The sequence below is a fragment of the Motacilla alba genome, chromosome 2 (genome assembly GCF_015832195.1).
Source record: "Motacilla alba alba isolate MOTALB_02 chromosome 2, Motacilla_alba_V1.0_pri, whole genome shotgun sequence".
NCBI lineage: Eukaryota > Metazoa > Chordata > Aves > Passeriformes > Motacillidae > Motacilla > Motacilla alba.
This window is the reverse complement of record NC_052017.1, coordinates 3,812,101-3,825,971: the sequence shown is the minus strand read 5'-3', so window position 1 is coordinate 3,825,971 and position 13,871 is coordinate 3,812,101. Positions and strand designations below refer to the sequence as shown.

Below are 13,871 nucleotides of genomic sequence, written 5' to 3'. Positions count from 1 at the left end.
TAAAAGGAAACACATAAACTGGGAAGGGACAAGTCTCCCAGACATGAAGCACTCATTGAAGATCTTATGAAGGGACTTTTGGGGTTTTTTTTGAGGGCAATCCATAATTTTTGAGCTCTACTACAGACAGTTGCTGGCAGTTTGTGAGTACCCAGCAGGATGTGTATCAAACACAGGATGGGATGGATGGAGCTGAGATCACAGCATTATTAAAGCTTAAATGGATGGATTTTCCAGGCTTTTTGCTTGTGTCATCATTCAGAGCAAGCCTGGCACTGTGGGGGATGAGTAAGCTGATAAAGACCTTTACAGGCATTTAAAGAACCCAGCTCTGCAGTAACTGGAAAACCTGAAGTATTTAAAACCTTCTGAGACAGCAAGTTATCAACCCATCCACCACAGAGCCAGGAACATCAGGCTCACTGAAGAGATACTAACAAGGCTTCAGTGATTTCTATGAAACTATCAGGCTACTGAAAGGCTGCCTCTCACAGGTTATAGTTCCCTTTTTTCAGCAAAATCTGGTACCTCATGGGGATTGCCTTCATCACCACTTCTAGTAGAGATGCCTGGCTGGGAGCAGCCCAGCTTTTAAAATAGTGTACTGCAAGATGCAAATCTGTGTTCTGGACAACATGATTACACACCCAGAAAGCTCTGAAAATTCTCTGAGTTTGCTGCTTTCTTTGATGCAGTGCAAAACTGAGGCTAGAACAGGAATTTTTATCCTGTAAAAGATTTATGATATTCCAAAAGAAACCACATTCTCACAGCACATTAAGATGAGCCCAAAGTTTTTTTCCACAGTTTTGAAATGGACAGTATTTAATATTTGGGAGCGTTTGGACTTATGGTTCACCTCAAAGAAGCAGTCAGAGAATTGCCACGGTTTAGCCAGTCAAGTGGAAGTTGCAAATCAGATGTCAAAAAATGCTACAGGGAAGATTTCCCTCCCAAATTCAGCTTCTGTGGGTGCCCACATGGCAGCAGGGTGTCTGGGCATGCAGTGGAGAGCCAGCCCACACTGGAGCTGCTCAGGTGAGCAGAGGGAGGTGCCTGTTGTAAACCAAGCTGATGAAAAGCTTAAAAAGCAAAAAGGTTGCATTGGCTAGCTTGAATTACTGACACAGAGCCATTTGAGAAGCCCCACTGGATCCCACCCGGCTTTCCCACTTCCCAGTCAGATGAGTGTGGCATTCACATTCTCTGAAAAATCCCTTTGCCCAGGATTTTTCTCCTGGGAAGCTGAGAAGCCTCAGAGAAAAAGGGAAACAAGTTCTTATCTCATTTGCTTCTCCTGTGTTTTGCTGCTATGGAATGGGTTTGGAGATTGTTCACCCACAGGTGATTGTTCCATTGGATTCTGCTGGGAGTTGTTTTCACTCTTTGGCCAATCAGGGCCAAGCTGTGTCAGGACTCTGGAGAGAGTCACGAGTTTTCATTATTATCTTTTTAGCATTGAGTAAGTATCCTTTCTGTATTCTTTAGTATAGTTTAGTATTCTTTGATATAATATAGTATCATAAAATAATAAATGAGCCTTCTGAGAACATGGAGTCAGATTCATCATTCCTCTCTGCCATGAGGGTCCCAGCAAATACAATAGCCGAGAATCTTCTCCAGATCCTGGAGTAGCTGGTAAGAGCCACAGGGATGCCTCAGATCCTCTGCAGCCTCCCCAGCAGCACCAGGTATCTGAGTTTAGGGAAATGAATCAACATGCCAAGTTGGGTGTCTCAACCTTGGACTGATTCCCTCAGAAATACCTTCTCCCAGTGTGATAGAGCTGGAAAATCAGGTCTGGAATCAGTCCAGACTTCCCAGTAGACTGCTCTTAAGGCCTAGAAGTGCATGAGGTGAATCATCCTCTTTTGACAGGCTTGATTATGTCTGAACTCATCAAAGCTACAGAGGATGGGATGTTGGCTCATGGCTTTGGACAGAAAGCTTCAGACTGGTGTAGGGGAAGTTTGGATATTTCTCCCAGTAAAAAGAGCTGAAAGAATGCCAGAACAGCCGGAAGAGTGAAAACCTGCTGTGAACAGCCAACAGCTCCAAGTCTGAGTGGCACAAAATGGAAGTGGGGTGACATAAAGTCCTGACTGGCTGTGAGATCACATGGCCTGGCTTCCAGTCCCTGATGGTCACCGGGATACCAGTGGAAAAAGGAAAAAATACTTTAAAAAAGCCTGCTGTCTACAGGAAATTCTCCTTCTGCTTGAACAGTGCAGACCTGATGAATATGACGAGTAGATCACAGAATACCCTGAGTAGGAAGGGACCCACAAGAATCATCCAGTCCAACTCCTGCACAGACACCCCAACAATCCCAGCCTGTGCTCCTCCAGAGGGGGCAACGAGGCTGGAGAGGGGCTGGGAACACAAACCCTGAGAGCAACCACTGAGGGAGCTGGGGGTGCTCAGCCTGGAGAAAAGGAGACTCAGGGCTGCCCTCATCCCTCTCTGCAGCTCCTGAAAGGTGCCTGTGCTCAGCTGGGGCTGGGCTCTTTCTCCAGGCAGCGCTGACACAACCAGAGCACACAGCCTCGAGCTGCACCAAGGCAAATACAGGCTGGATAGCAGGGAAAAGCTTTTCCCAGAAAGAGTGATAAAGTTCTGGAATGGCTGCCCGGGGAGGTGGTGGAGTCCCCATCCCTGGGTGTGTTTAACACAGCCTGGATGTGGCACTGGGTGCCAGGGTTGAGTTGAGGTGTTGGGGCTGGGTTGGACTTGATGATCTTGAAGGTCTCTTCCAACCTGGTCATTCTGGGAATTCTGTGCACCCTTGGGAGTGTTGTCCAAACACTCCTGGAGCTCTAGCAGCCTTGGGAATGTTCCCATTCCCTGGGGAGCCTGGGCAGTGCCCAGCACCCTCTGGGGAAAAACTTTTCCCTGATACCCAACCCAAGCCTCCCCTGACACAGCCTGAGGTAAATGCAGTTCTACACGCACCTGTATTTTGGAGGAAGATTTAAACTCCCTGTTTTTAAAGAGGCAAATGGAATGGTGACAATTTATGGAAGGAAAGTTGGAAAGAGAACTGAGAAATCTGATGCCAGGATATAAAAGTGGCATGTGCTTAACTCAGAAAACTGAGCTGCTTCTTGTTAGCATCATCTCAGAATTAATGAGGAAGAGGGAAAGATACTAATGTAAAATAAAACCAGAAATATAATAAAATTAATTTGTAAAATTAAAATATTTAAAATAAAATACTGCTGCTTTAAAGCCATGCCCATTCTTTCTCATAGCCCACAATGAAATTAAGAAGCAGTACAAACAAAGTTTATACCAATACAGCAGGAATAATGAAATATGGAATTGATTTCTGCAGAGACTAAAATTTTAGCTGGCCAAAGATGACACATTTTAATGCAGGTAAATGAATCACTGACAATGTAAGCAGGGGAAAGATTTTAGTCTCTCACACTTTGGGGTGGAAGTCAAGCACTGAGGGATATTAGTGAAGCATTCCTTGCTTAAGTAGCAGTACCTCATATTTCTTCTGGTTTAATCTGTTTTCAACCCTCTTTTCTGAATGCAACAGGCAGTGATCACTCAGAGATAGTGACCCACGTGGACAAACTAACTCAGATCAGCATAGCACTCTAAAAATGGGTCACCTGCAGCATATCCTTAACAAGAGTCCAGCTCAGAAGTAATTAGCTATGCCCAGAAATCATATTTTTAATTAATGAGAAACTTCAAAGAAATCTTAAGGTGAAGAACAGAAAATTTATTATCTGACAAAACTTCTTTCCCTCTGCCCTGACCTCACAGTCTGAAATAGATAAAGTTTTGAGTACAAAGGCTGGGAAATTCAGGCACATTGAGAGCTTTCTACAAGAGGCTGATGGGACTGTGACCCCCTGTAAAAACACCTCAGGTCTCTGTAATCAGGCACCCAAACAAATTCCACCTCCCAAGGGTGAATTACTCACCTCACCATTCAAGAAGCAGTAAAATACTGACACAAAGAAACCCTGGAAAGAAAAGAAAGCAGGCAATTATTGGGTAAACATTTGAACACTGTCACTGACAGAGGGGATTGTCCCTGCAGCTGGGCTGAAGCATCTCTACAGCATCCAATCCCCCTCAGAGGAGCTGCCCCATGGCTGGCAGCTCTGGGGGGACACCCCAGGCACTCACAGGGGGTGTCAAATGGCTTTAGATGGCCTCATGAGGAGAAGTGCATCATCAGACTGCTTAAATTCACCTGAGCTCAAAGGCTCCGGGCAATCTGCTGGCAGCAGTGACTAAAGCCCTGTGGTGACTGCAAAGGTTGGAATTCCTGAGAGTGGAATTCTGCCCATCTTGTTTTCAGGGCTGTAATTATCATCACCATTAACCAGTCACCAGAGACTCCCTGTGCTTGCTTTCTTACACACATCTTCACAGAACTGAAGAGCAATGCAGCATTTTCTTGAGACACTGAGCAACAGCAGGTAAAAAATACAGTCACTTTTAGGGAATGAAAAGCATGGAATTACTTCACAGGTAAAGGCTAAGGTTGCTTTCTTGACAGGTTAAAAGGGGCATTTTTTATTTTGGATATTCAGCTGTGATTTCTGGTGGGATGCAATCAGTAAGAACAGTAACCCAACCCTAGATCTGGCTTGCCAGCTGCATGTTTGAATTGATATCCTGGGTATCAGAGCACTTGTTCCTGCACACAGGATGTAAAAACATCAATGTCAAACAAATTCCCACCCTAGTTGAGGAGGTAAAGCTGTAGGACACCCCTGGGCAGTAAGGAGTGGGTAAAGAGCCTTCAGGGTGTTCAGTTGCTTTCGTGTTTGTGTCAGATTTACAGAGCTGGGGCAACTGCTCACATTCCACTGCCTTTTCCATCCTGCCAGAGCTCCAGTTAGCCCAGGAGAGGGAGGAGATGGGGCTGATGGCTCAGGCAATGCACCAGAGCAGGCTGGGCAACACAGCTCAAGTGTATCTGAAACACTGTCCCTTTCCTCCCAGTGAAATTCCTACCAGAAGTTCGTTCAGTGATCCATCCCTTTTAACATGAAGGATCTTTGAGTATTAGGAAATACTAGGAATTTCTCTGAAAGCAGCTGGTGAATGTTTTGTTGTCTTCCTTTCTTTTTAACCAACTGGCTCTACACTTACACTCACCATGTCTTTTTTTTATTTTCTGAATCAGAGAAAATAGTTAAAATAAATTCCTAACATCCCTTTAAAAGAATCACCAGGTTACATAACTTCTAATATTAATTAAAAATTGGGCTGCTGGCTGCACAGAACAGCACATCATTATGCTAATGAATAAGAAGGAGCTTATTTTTACTGCCTTTTCTCCTTTTCTGGGTGCAATGAGGAACTAAAGGTGAGACTGATGGATTAAATAAACAAAAACTTGTCTGGAGACTCTTACAACCTGAATAGAGCAGCAAGTCCAACAGGCAGGAGCTTTTTCCCTTTGGTTTAGCAACACTGAGTCCAAGTCTGAGCCCAGTGTGTGCCCTGGGAAGAGAGAGGCACCTCAGGAGGGGGAATGAAACATCTGAAACCTGCCTCTCTCAGGCAGGTGGAGTGAAACATCTCTCTCTATTGATTTTATGTGAGAAGCTGAAGCCAATGCTGAGTTAAGGGAGATCAATCCCTCCAATCCACACCTGAGAGGATTTCCCACTCCACATGACACACTTGTACATGTATTATTCATGTGTGAACTAAGCTGAGCTATTTGCAACTATGATTTCTATCACAGACTTCACTGCCTGCAGTCTCATGGCTGAGAAGCAGCCAGGATAGAGCTGTACAGAGGATAGAGCTGTAAGCCTGCTCTCTTACCTGAAAAGACTGAAGGAAGGAATTGAAATAGATGAAAACAATCTGGGAAATGTCATCCTCTCCAGGGTTGACAAAGAAAAGCATGTAGGTGATGCCAAGCAGGGGCAGGAGAACCAAGGTGGCCTTGACTGCCTTCCTGTGGGCAGGGAACAGAAAACAAGTGAACACAGGGAAGAACAAACATGGAAAGGAGGAGCATGGAAAGAGTGCCACCCTCTCTGCCTGAGCACTCCTGTCCACCTGGGGAAGTGTCCCAGGACAGCCTTTGAATCTGCTGCTTCCTCCCACACTCTGAACTCCAGGGGGTGAATGGGAACCTTATTTATATCCCTCTCTTTCACTCTCTTCCTGCTTTTCTCTCCTACCAGTGAGGCTTGAAGCCTTGGGATTCTCTGCAGGTTTGCTGAGTGATTTCTGACACCTCAGGGAGATGTGATCAGTGCCCAGCTCTGCTGAGACCTGCTCTGTGCCCATCATTTGATGTTGTCTGCAGTGTAAACACTTTCTGCAACACCCAACTCAACTGCTCAGGGCTGTCTTAGGAACCACAAATCACAGAAGAGTGATGATCAATAACCATCAGTGATTAACACAATTATTAGGGGCTAATCCTTCTTACTGGTGCTGTAACAGTGCATTGGGGTGTCAGCTGAGAGCAGCATGTCATTGTATGGACACAAAGGCTGAAATTTGGCTAAGTCTGTATAAATCCCTGGATAATGCCATAACAGGTAGATAAAGACAGGCAGGGGAGCACAAAACCAGTGTCAGGATGAAGTGACAGCCTGCCACACAATTTAATATCTGCTTAGCAAAGGGTTGCTCTGCTCTGCTTCAGAGCATCAAGGCCTGCCCCAGGCTTTGCTGGAATTCTAAAGGTTTCCATTTAGGTTGGAAAAGACAATTCCCTCAGAGAGCCTGCAAGGATAAGATCATTGTCATCTGTTCAAGAACAATGGCAGTTGCTGTAGACTGATTCACTCTAATGTCTCTAAGGCCTCCCTGCAAGCTGCAGCAGGGATAAAAATGTACTGAGGTTTGAATCAGGGCTTTTTCAGGCCAGTTTTAGTTTTGTGGCATGAGGTTTGAGCAAGAAAAAGGGGTGTTTTTCCCTTCGTTTCTCAGAATTGTTCAGAGAAGGGTCTGAATTTCAGACCACTGCATGAAATTCACTAACAAAAGCCTGACAGGAGCAAAAGGAAGGAATCAGGCAAAACAACAAAGCCCATTACTGCAGTAGAACTGCCTCCAAAGTGCAGCCTGATTTGAGGACATCAAGATGCAACTCAGCTTGATATGCTGAGATTTCATCCAGAAATGAGTTAGAGTGACTGATCTCACTCCACAAAACCTGTGCCATTTCCTACTGCAAGGACCTGTTAGTCCCTGAGTCCTCCAAATATCTTCCAAAATAGTGCAGATGACAAGAGGAGGGCACTCAGCATGTCCTGGTGTCTGAGAATTTGCTTTTAGGCTGTTGAGGCTGATCTAAGCCCACACTGGAGTCTGAAGGGCCCAGGCCACCTTCCCTCCTGACTTCTCCTTCCTGCCATCCCAGTGCTTGTGGGGTTCTGCTGGGTGTGGGAACTGATTTACCTGAGAAACCAAACCCAAATGAAGGTACTGATTAGCTGAGGATCAGTTCTGTGATGCAAGCCACTGAGTGGTTCCACTAATTCTGGCACCAGCTGGAAGGTGGGGGCACAATCACCCCTCATTCCCCTCCCCTACATTTTAAATGGAGCATTAAATACCTGTGTGCACACATTAATCACAGAACCCCAGGATGGTTTGGGTTGGAAGGTTAAAGATCATCCAGTTCCAGCCCCTGCCATGGGCAGGGACATCTGCCACCGTCCCAGGCTGCTCCAAGCCCCATCCAACCTGGCCTTGGGCACTGCCAGGGATCAGGGGCAGCCACAGCTTCTCTGGGCACCCCGTGCCAGGGCCTCACACCCTCACAGGGAAGAGTTTTTTCCTAATATCCATCCAAACCTACTCTCTGTCAGTTTGAAGCCATTTCCCCTTGTCCTGTCACTCCAGACCCTTGTCAATGGTCTCTCTCTTGCAGGCTCCCTTCAGGCCAAAATTCAATCACCCCAAAGCCTTTTCCAGGCTGAGCAATCCCAATTCTCCCATCCTCTCCCCACAGCAGAGCTGCTCCATTCCTGGTGCCTCCTCTGGACTGGTTCCAGCAGCTCCAGGTCCTTCCTGTGCTGGGGAGCCCAGAGCTGCATGCAGCGCTTATCTAGAAACACTTGTGTACCTACAGAAATGGGTAAATCTGTCCTCACATGAGACCAAATCCTTCAGATTTCACAGTAAGGAGGGGATTCTGAGTGTGTTGGGGCATGTGCAGGCCTGAAGTGAAATGGAGTGGACAGAAAAATGCAGGCAGGCTTTTCTGCACAGATAAAAACTGGGCCTAACTGATGAGCTCCACCAACAGTGGTACCTGCAAAGACAAAGACGGGACAAGGACAGGACAATCAAGGCACAGCTTTGTTAGCACCAGAAATCACAAGCTCACTTACCTGTACTGGATTGTTTCCGAAGTGGTTGAAGCTCTCAGCTTTGTCATTAAAATCCTAACTATGTTAAATAGAAACACAAAATTTATCTGGAAAAGAAGGGAGAGAGAGGAAAAAAATGCAACCAGTCAGTAAAATCATGGCTTACAGGATGTGATACACCTTAAAAAGCACATTTTACAGTTTCAATCTGACTGAAAACAGCCTTTTGGCTTTACCACTGATTGTACCAGAAGTTTACTAGAAACACCAGATTATACAGCAAACATCCAACAGCTTTTAGTGTTTCCAAAACAGCAGTGAAAACGGAGTACCTCATTACTGCCCTAAGAAGGAGCTTATTTTTACTGCCTTTTCTCCTTTTCTGGGTGCAATGAGAAACTAAAGGTGGGATTGATGGATTTGCCACTCCCCCTTTCTGAGCTGGCTAATTATTATTTGTGCTGCAGCCTCCCCACTGAGAATTGATATTTGCTCTAACTGCTGTTGTGGCATCTGCTGGCAACTTTCTTGCATAGTGCAAACAGGAGATTAAAAAAACCCAACAAACTGAAGAGAAAATTGATATTTAGACTGTGATCAGTGGAAGAATTTGGCTCATTGGAGCAAGTTTGCAGTTGCTTTCAGAGCATAAAGCAGGGCAGCTTACAAGACATGGGTCTGTCCCAAAGTTGTCAGAACTACACAACTGCTGAGGTCCCAGCACAGCCTGGGAGAAAATATTTACCTCACACACAGTCCCAGGTCCCCTGGCATTTTTCAGCCCCTGAATGGAACAATTCTGTGATTGAATATTTACAAACACCCCAGCAGAGCTGCCAACTGAAAGGTGTTCTCAAAATATGCTCCTTTTTCCCCCCTGCTATGGGGTATATTTCAATGTTTACATATCTTGGCATCCATCAGAGCGTTCCCTGTGCCTCCTGTTCCATGGCTGAGAACAAATGGAGCAATAAAACACCTGAGCAGATTCTGGGAGACTGGCAGCGCTGGGAATTGTGTAAACACCCTGTGTGAGATACAAAAATGCTGTTCTAGGAGTTAACATGGCGTTTTTGGGAATAATTTCCTCAGCAGAGCAGGGCCCTGGGGAGTACAAGAAGTAAACAAAGCAGTGCAGCCTGTGTGTTTGTTCTTCTCAGATTTGTTTCTTGTCATATTAAGAGCTTGATACTGGTTCATGCTTTATTTATCAGAGACAAAAGCAGCTCCGTATCTGTGGTTTGAGCTGCATCTTAAACTCCTCACACTGGTGCCTGCCCTGTTCTTCAGTAACACAAAGAGAGATGTTCAGGCAGTCTCTGCCCAGCAGGAGGAGAACGGAGGTGACCTTCACCCACAGAAAGAAAACTTCCCTCTCTGCAATTCTGCTGCTAAATCTTGAGGTTCTCTATCAGCTCAGGGCCATGCTTTGGTTATTTCTACCAAAGGTGCAAAAAGGCACCAATCCAAAAAGTTTTGCAATTGTGATGAAAAGTGCCAGACTGAACTGCATACTCCAAGGTAAGAGCAAATTCCAAATATCAGTGGGACTGACCACATGGCATTATTGTGATGGACTGGGCATCTTCAGGCCCCTTCGTCATCTGGGCCTGAAGAAGGCATTTCAATTTTCATGAGTCCTTCAATGTGACAGCATCCTGCCATCTGAGCTGGAAATTCAAATTGCCACAGCCTGCTTAGGGAAATGAGGGATTCTGGCCTTTTGTGAAATTCATTTGCAGAGATGTGATTCATCAGTCCAGAAGAATTGCCAGCTGAAAATTCTGGGAGTTCTTTCACCAGACACACTCTCATTCCATAAAAGCCTGGTTTTAATTCTCCCAGTTCAGCTGCCCAAGCCCAGAGCAGAGCAGCACCGGAGGCACCCCTGCCTCCCTGACGTCTGTGAGTGACACTGGCACATGTGACACGAAGCTGGGAAGAGACCTCACCTCTCTCCAGGAGCACCAGGAAGGCAGATTCCTCAGTGCTGACTTTTAAAAAACTGCCCAGGTGTCTGAGAAACCCTGTCAGGACATGATTTCTAGGTACATTTTCTAGGGGAAGGTAACAGCAGCATTGGCCACTCAAATTGAATCCTCCTCCTGAGAAATCTCATCTGAAATTCAGAGTGACTTTCACTCTGCTTCTTCCATCATTGTTGTAGTCTTCTTTTACCAGTCTGCCTTTACCTGCAAACCAGAGAATTTTTTTTTTAAAGGCTGGTGAATGGTAGAGGTGGAAGAAGAGTATCCTGAACTGGAGGGAAAGTGCTGGAAAAATGGATCTTGTGTATGCCCAAAAGGTGATGGCTTGGATGCAGGGGACCACTGAGTCAGGAGAATCCTCTGGCCTTTTCAGTGCATAAAGGGAACTTAGAAAAATAATTCACAGCTCCTCTGCCTTTAGAATCTCCTTTAGAATGTGTGAAGCTCCTTCAAGGCTTGTTTTTCCACTTTCTCCTAAGTTTCTCTGCCCAGCTGTTGCTGCAGCAGGAGAGGACATGGGTGCAGCGCACACACACAGATCCTGCTGCTGGCTACATCCCACAGTTTCTCCAGGAAAAGGAATAATTGATTCTTCCCCATTCTGGATTTAGTACCTAAGAGAAAAAAGCCAAACGACTTGGCCTTGGCCATAAATCAATTCCATCCCAGAGTGGGGATTAGAAGAGCAAGAGTATAAGGAACTGAGTTGGGTTGGCATAATTTCCTGTCAGATTAAGCAGTTGGTTATCCCAAGATCTATTTATATTCACTGCAAAGAAATTGATACTTTTCAACAGTGGTTCATTTGACATATTTAAATGACTGGTTTTGGACTAATAGGGCTTGGACTTCAACCAGTTGCCCACACAGATCTTCAGGTTATCCCATGTGAGGTTCAATGAAGTGAATGGGGCCGTGTCAATGAGGTTCTGTGACATTACAGTCTATGGAAGCCTAAAAAGGCTTTGAGGCAACAACATTTTGTCTCTATTGAGGTTTCTCTGAGAGATCTTTCAGACTTGAATAGGGTCACCCCTACAATGCAGATCTTAGCAAGCAAAAAATCCAAGGGAAAAGATGAAAATGTGGTCACAGCAAAATACTCATTTTTGGTTTTCCCTTCTAGAAGCACATTTCAGTGTGTTCATTTTAATGATTTCTCTAAAAAACTCCCCACTCTGATGCCTTTTCAGAAAAGCACTCTGAACTCAATTTCAGAAAGAAACTGGCTCAGGGTCTTTTAGCAGCACTCAGAGAGGTCTGAAGAAACTATTTTAACTATTTCTGAATTGATCTGAAGATCAATTTTCAGTGCATAATCAGATGGGGTTTTAATTGTCTGTTTGTCCCTGCTGGGCCTGAGACCAAGCTCGTGGGGATGATGGGGGCAGTTTGTTCAGGAGAGGGGACATGAGTTGGGAATCAAGCAGGGAATGAACAGGCTGCTGCACACAGCCTGCAAGGGCTGAAGGCTTGGAGGTGAAAATGGAGCTGTTTTCTCAGCTGGAGAGAATCCATCCAGTCCTAGTGGCTACCAGACTGAGCCCAATTTACAGCAGAGCAGATGAAGCCTCTGCTCTTTGTTCCTCAGCTAGACTGCAGTGTTTCAGAGGGAGAAGGATCTCACTCCTCTGCAAAGTGAGTTTTCCTAGAAAAGAACCTAAGTGCTGCATTAACCAAAGTACACAATTATTTGTCAAGGACTTCTTTGTTAGTGTGGGAGCTCTGTGTCAACAGATTAATTCCTCAGGGCTGGGCAGCTCTACCAAAACCCACACATCAGTTCCATCAGCGGAGACCCAGGAAAGGTCATTTAAGAGAGGTAATGCTGAAAAGCAGTGCATCCTTTTTATTTCTCTTTAGGCTCATTTTCTATTTTCATTCATTTCTGTTTATCCATGTTTTCTGCTTCCTAATGGAAAACATAACTAAGGATTTTTACCTTGACATTTACTGGTAGATAAAATGAATCCAAAGGCAAAGTCTTGAAGATAGAATAAAGCGGCTTATTTCTTCTTCTCCTCTATTTATGCCATGCTAAGAATATCATTATTGCTGGAATAAGACCCTCTCCAAGTACAGATGGGAAAGAAAAAGTTTTCATTTCTTGCCAGAAGTTTAGTCTTTCCATTTCTAAATTGGGATGAAAATTCAGACCCCCAAAATGGAGTTACAAGCCAGTGATCCAGAAAGTATTTGAGCCATCTGTTTTGGCACTGTTCTATTATAACCTGAACACACGAGCCCAGAAACTCTTCTGAACCAAAAGGAACTTTTCAGTAAATGATTTTGGTGGTAAATTTTTTCTCTCATAAAAAGCAAACTCCACTTGAGAGGAAATTTATCTCTCTTATCAAGATGAAATAGCCAAAGTGCACAAAAGAGGCAATGCTGACTCTGAGGGCTTCTTTGCAGTTCTCCCCAAGCCCAGGAGTTGAAAAGGGAGGTCATTAAGCTCTGCTCTTTCTTTTGAGAATTTAATGGACAACTAGCTTTTATTTTGTTCATTTTCTGCTGGGTTTTGTATTTCATGCTTCACAGAAAACCTGTGCTCCTCTGCTTCCTAGAATGTTTGTTCCTCTTCGCTCCCAGGAACCATAAAAATTATTCTGTTTAGATTTCATATTTTTATGCAGTGCTGTAAAATCACCTCAGGGTTAAATAACCCAAATTGGGATCAGAGCAGCCCTTCGAGTGGGAGCTCTGGATGCTGCCATCCTGACCTCAGATGAGCACTCTGCCAGTTAATTAATGCTTTGTTTTAATTGTTCTACCATGCTGGCCTGACCTGATCCTCAGACAGAGCTTTTTATCACAGAAGTTTCCTTTTCAAAGGTCACAGGCACCACAATGAGTCCTTTGGGCAAAGGGCTGTAAAACACTTTTATGTACATTCAGGAGTAAGGATTCCTGAAATCCTTATTTGATTAAGAAATCCTTATTTGATTAAGAAATCCTTATGTGATTAAGAAATCCTTATGTGATTAAGAAGAATGAACATTACACAAATAGAAGTAGAAATTTCAGAAAATTTGTAGAGTTTATGTGGTACTGGACACCTTGCTGAGCACTTATTGACTCCACAACTACAAAATATGAATAGCAAAAAGTCAAGAACAGCAATGGTGGCAAAATTGGAGATAAATTCTGGATGGAATGTAATCAGACCAGCTCATTATCTTTGTGCTCTGTGCAGCTAGCACAACCTGCATGCAAAACAGCAGAAATTATGATAAAAGCCCTGCAAGAAGAACTCAAGGATATCAACAGGTCATGAACTGTAAACCTGCAGCAGTGGAGGAACTGCTCATCTTGAGAGAAAAGAAATTAAAAAAAATCAGCAGGAAAACTAATTTGATCAGTGTTTGAGAAAAAACATAAGCCATTCAGATGGGAAGGAGAAGAGGAAATGAAAAAAATATCAATAATAATAAATAATAATAATATCTCAGTCTCTGAACAGAACAATGCAGAAGTGGAAACAAAAGTGTGAAGAGAGTCAGTAGAAACCAATAAAATATTCAGAGAAGCAATTGTATCAGCAAGGAGGATGCTTACACAG

General features: G+C 44.4%; 1 protein-coding gene across 2 annotated transcripts in view; it reads right to left on the bottom strand.

The window, feature by feature from the left end:
- The window catches only part of CRHR2 (corticotropin releasing hormone receptor 2), a 146,798-nt gene that overhangs the window by 14,431 nt on the left and 118,496 nt on the right, over positions 1-13,871 (bottom strand). For both annotated transcript variants that reach the window (XM_038128007.1, XM_038128008.1), the window contains 3 exons: positions 8,343-8,428; positions 5,809-5,944; positions 3,942-3,983 (listed from right to left, as the gene is read on the bottom strand). In XM_038128007.1, coding sequence (XP_037983935.1) covers positions 3,942-3,983; positions 5,809-5,944; positions 8,343-8,428 — 264 coding nt within the window. The remainder of the gene's footprint in view (positions 1-3,941; positions 3,984-5,808; positions 5,945-8,342; positions 8,429-13,871) is intronic.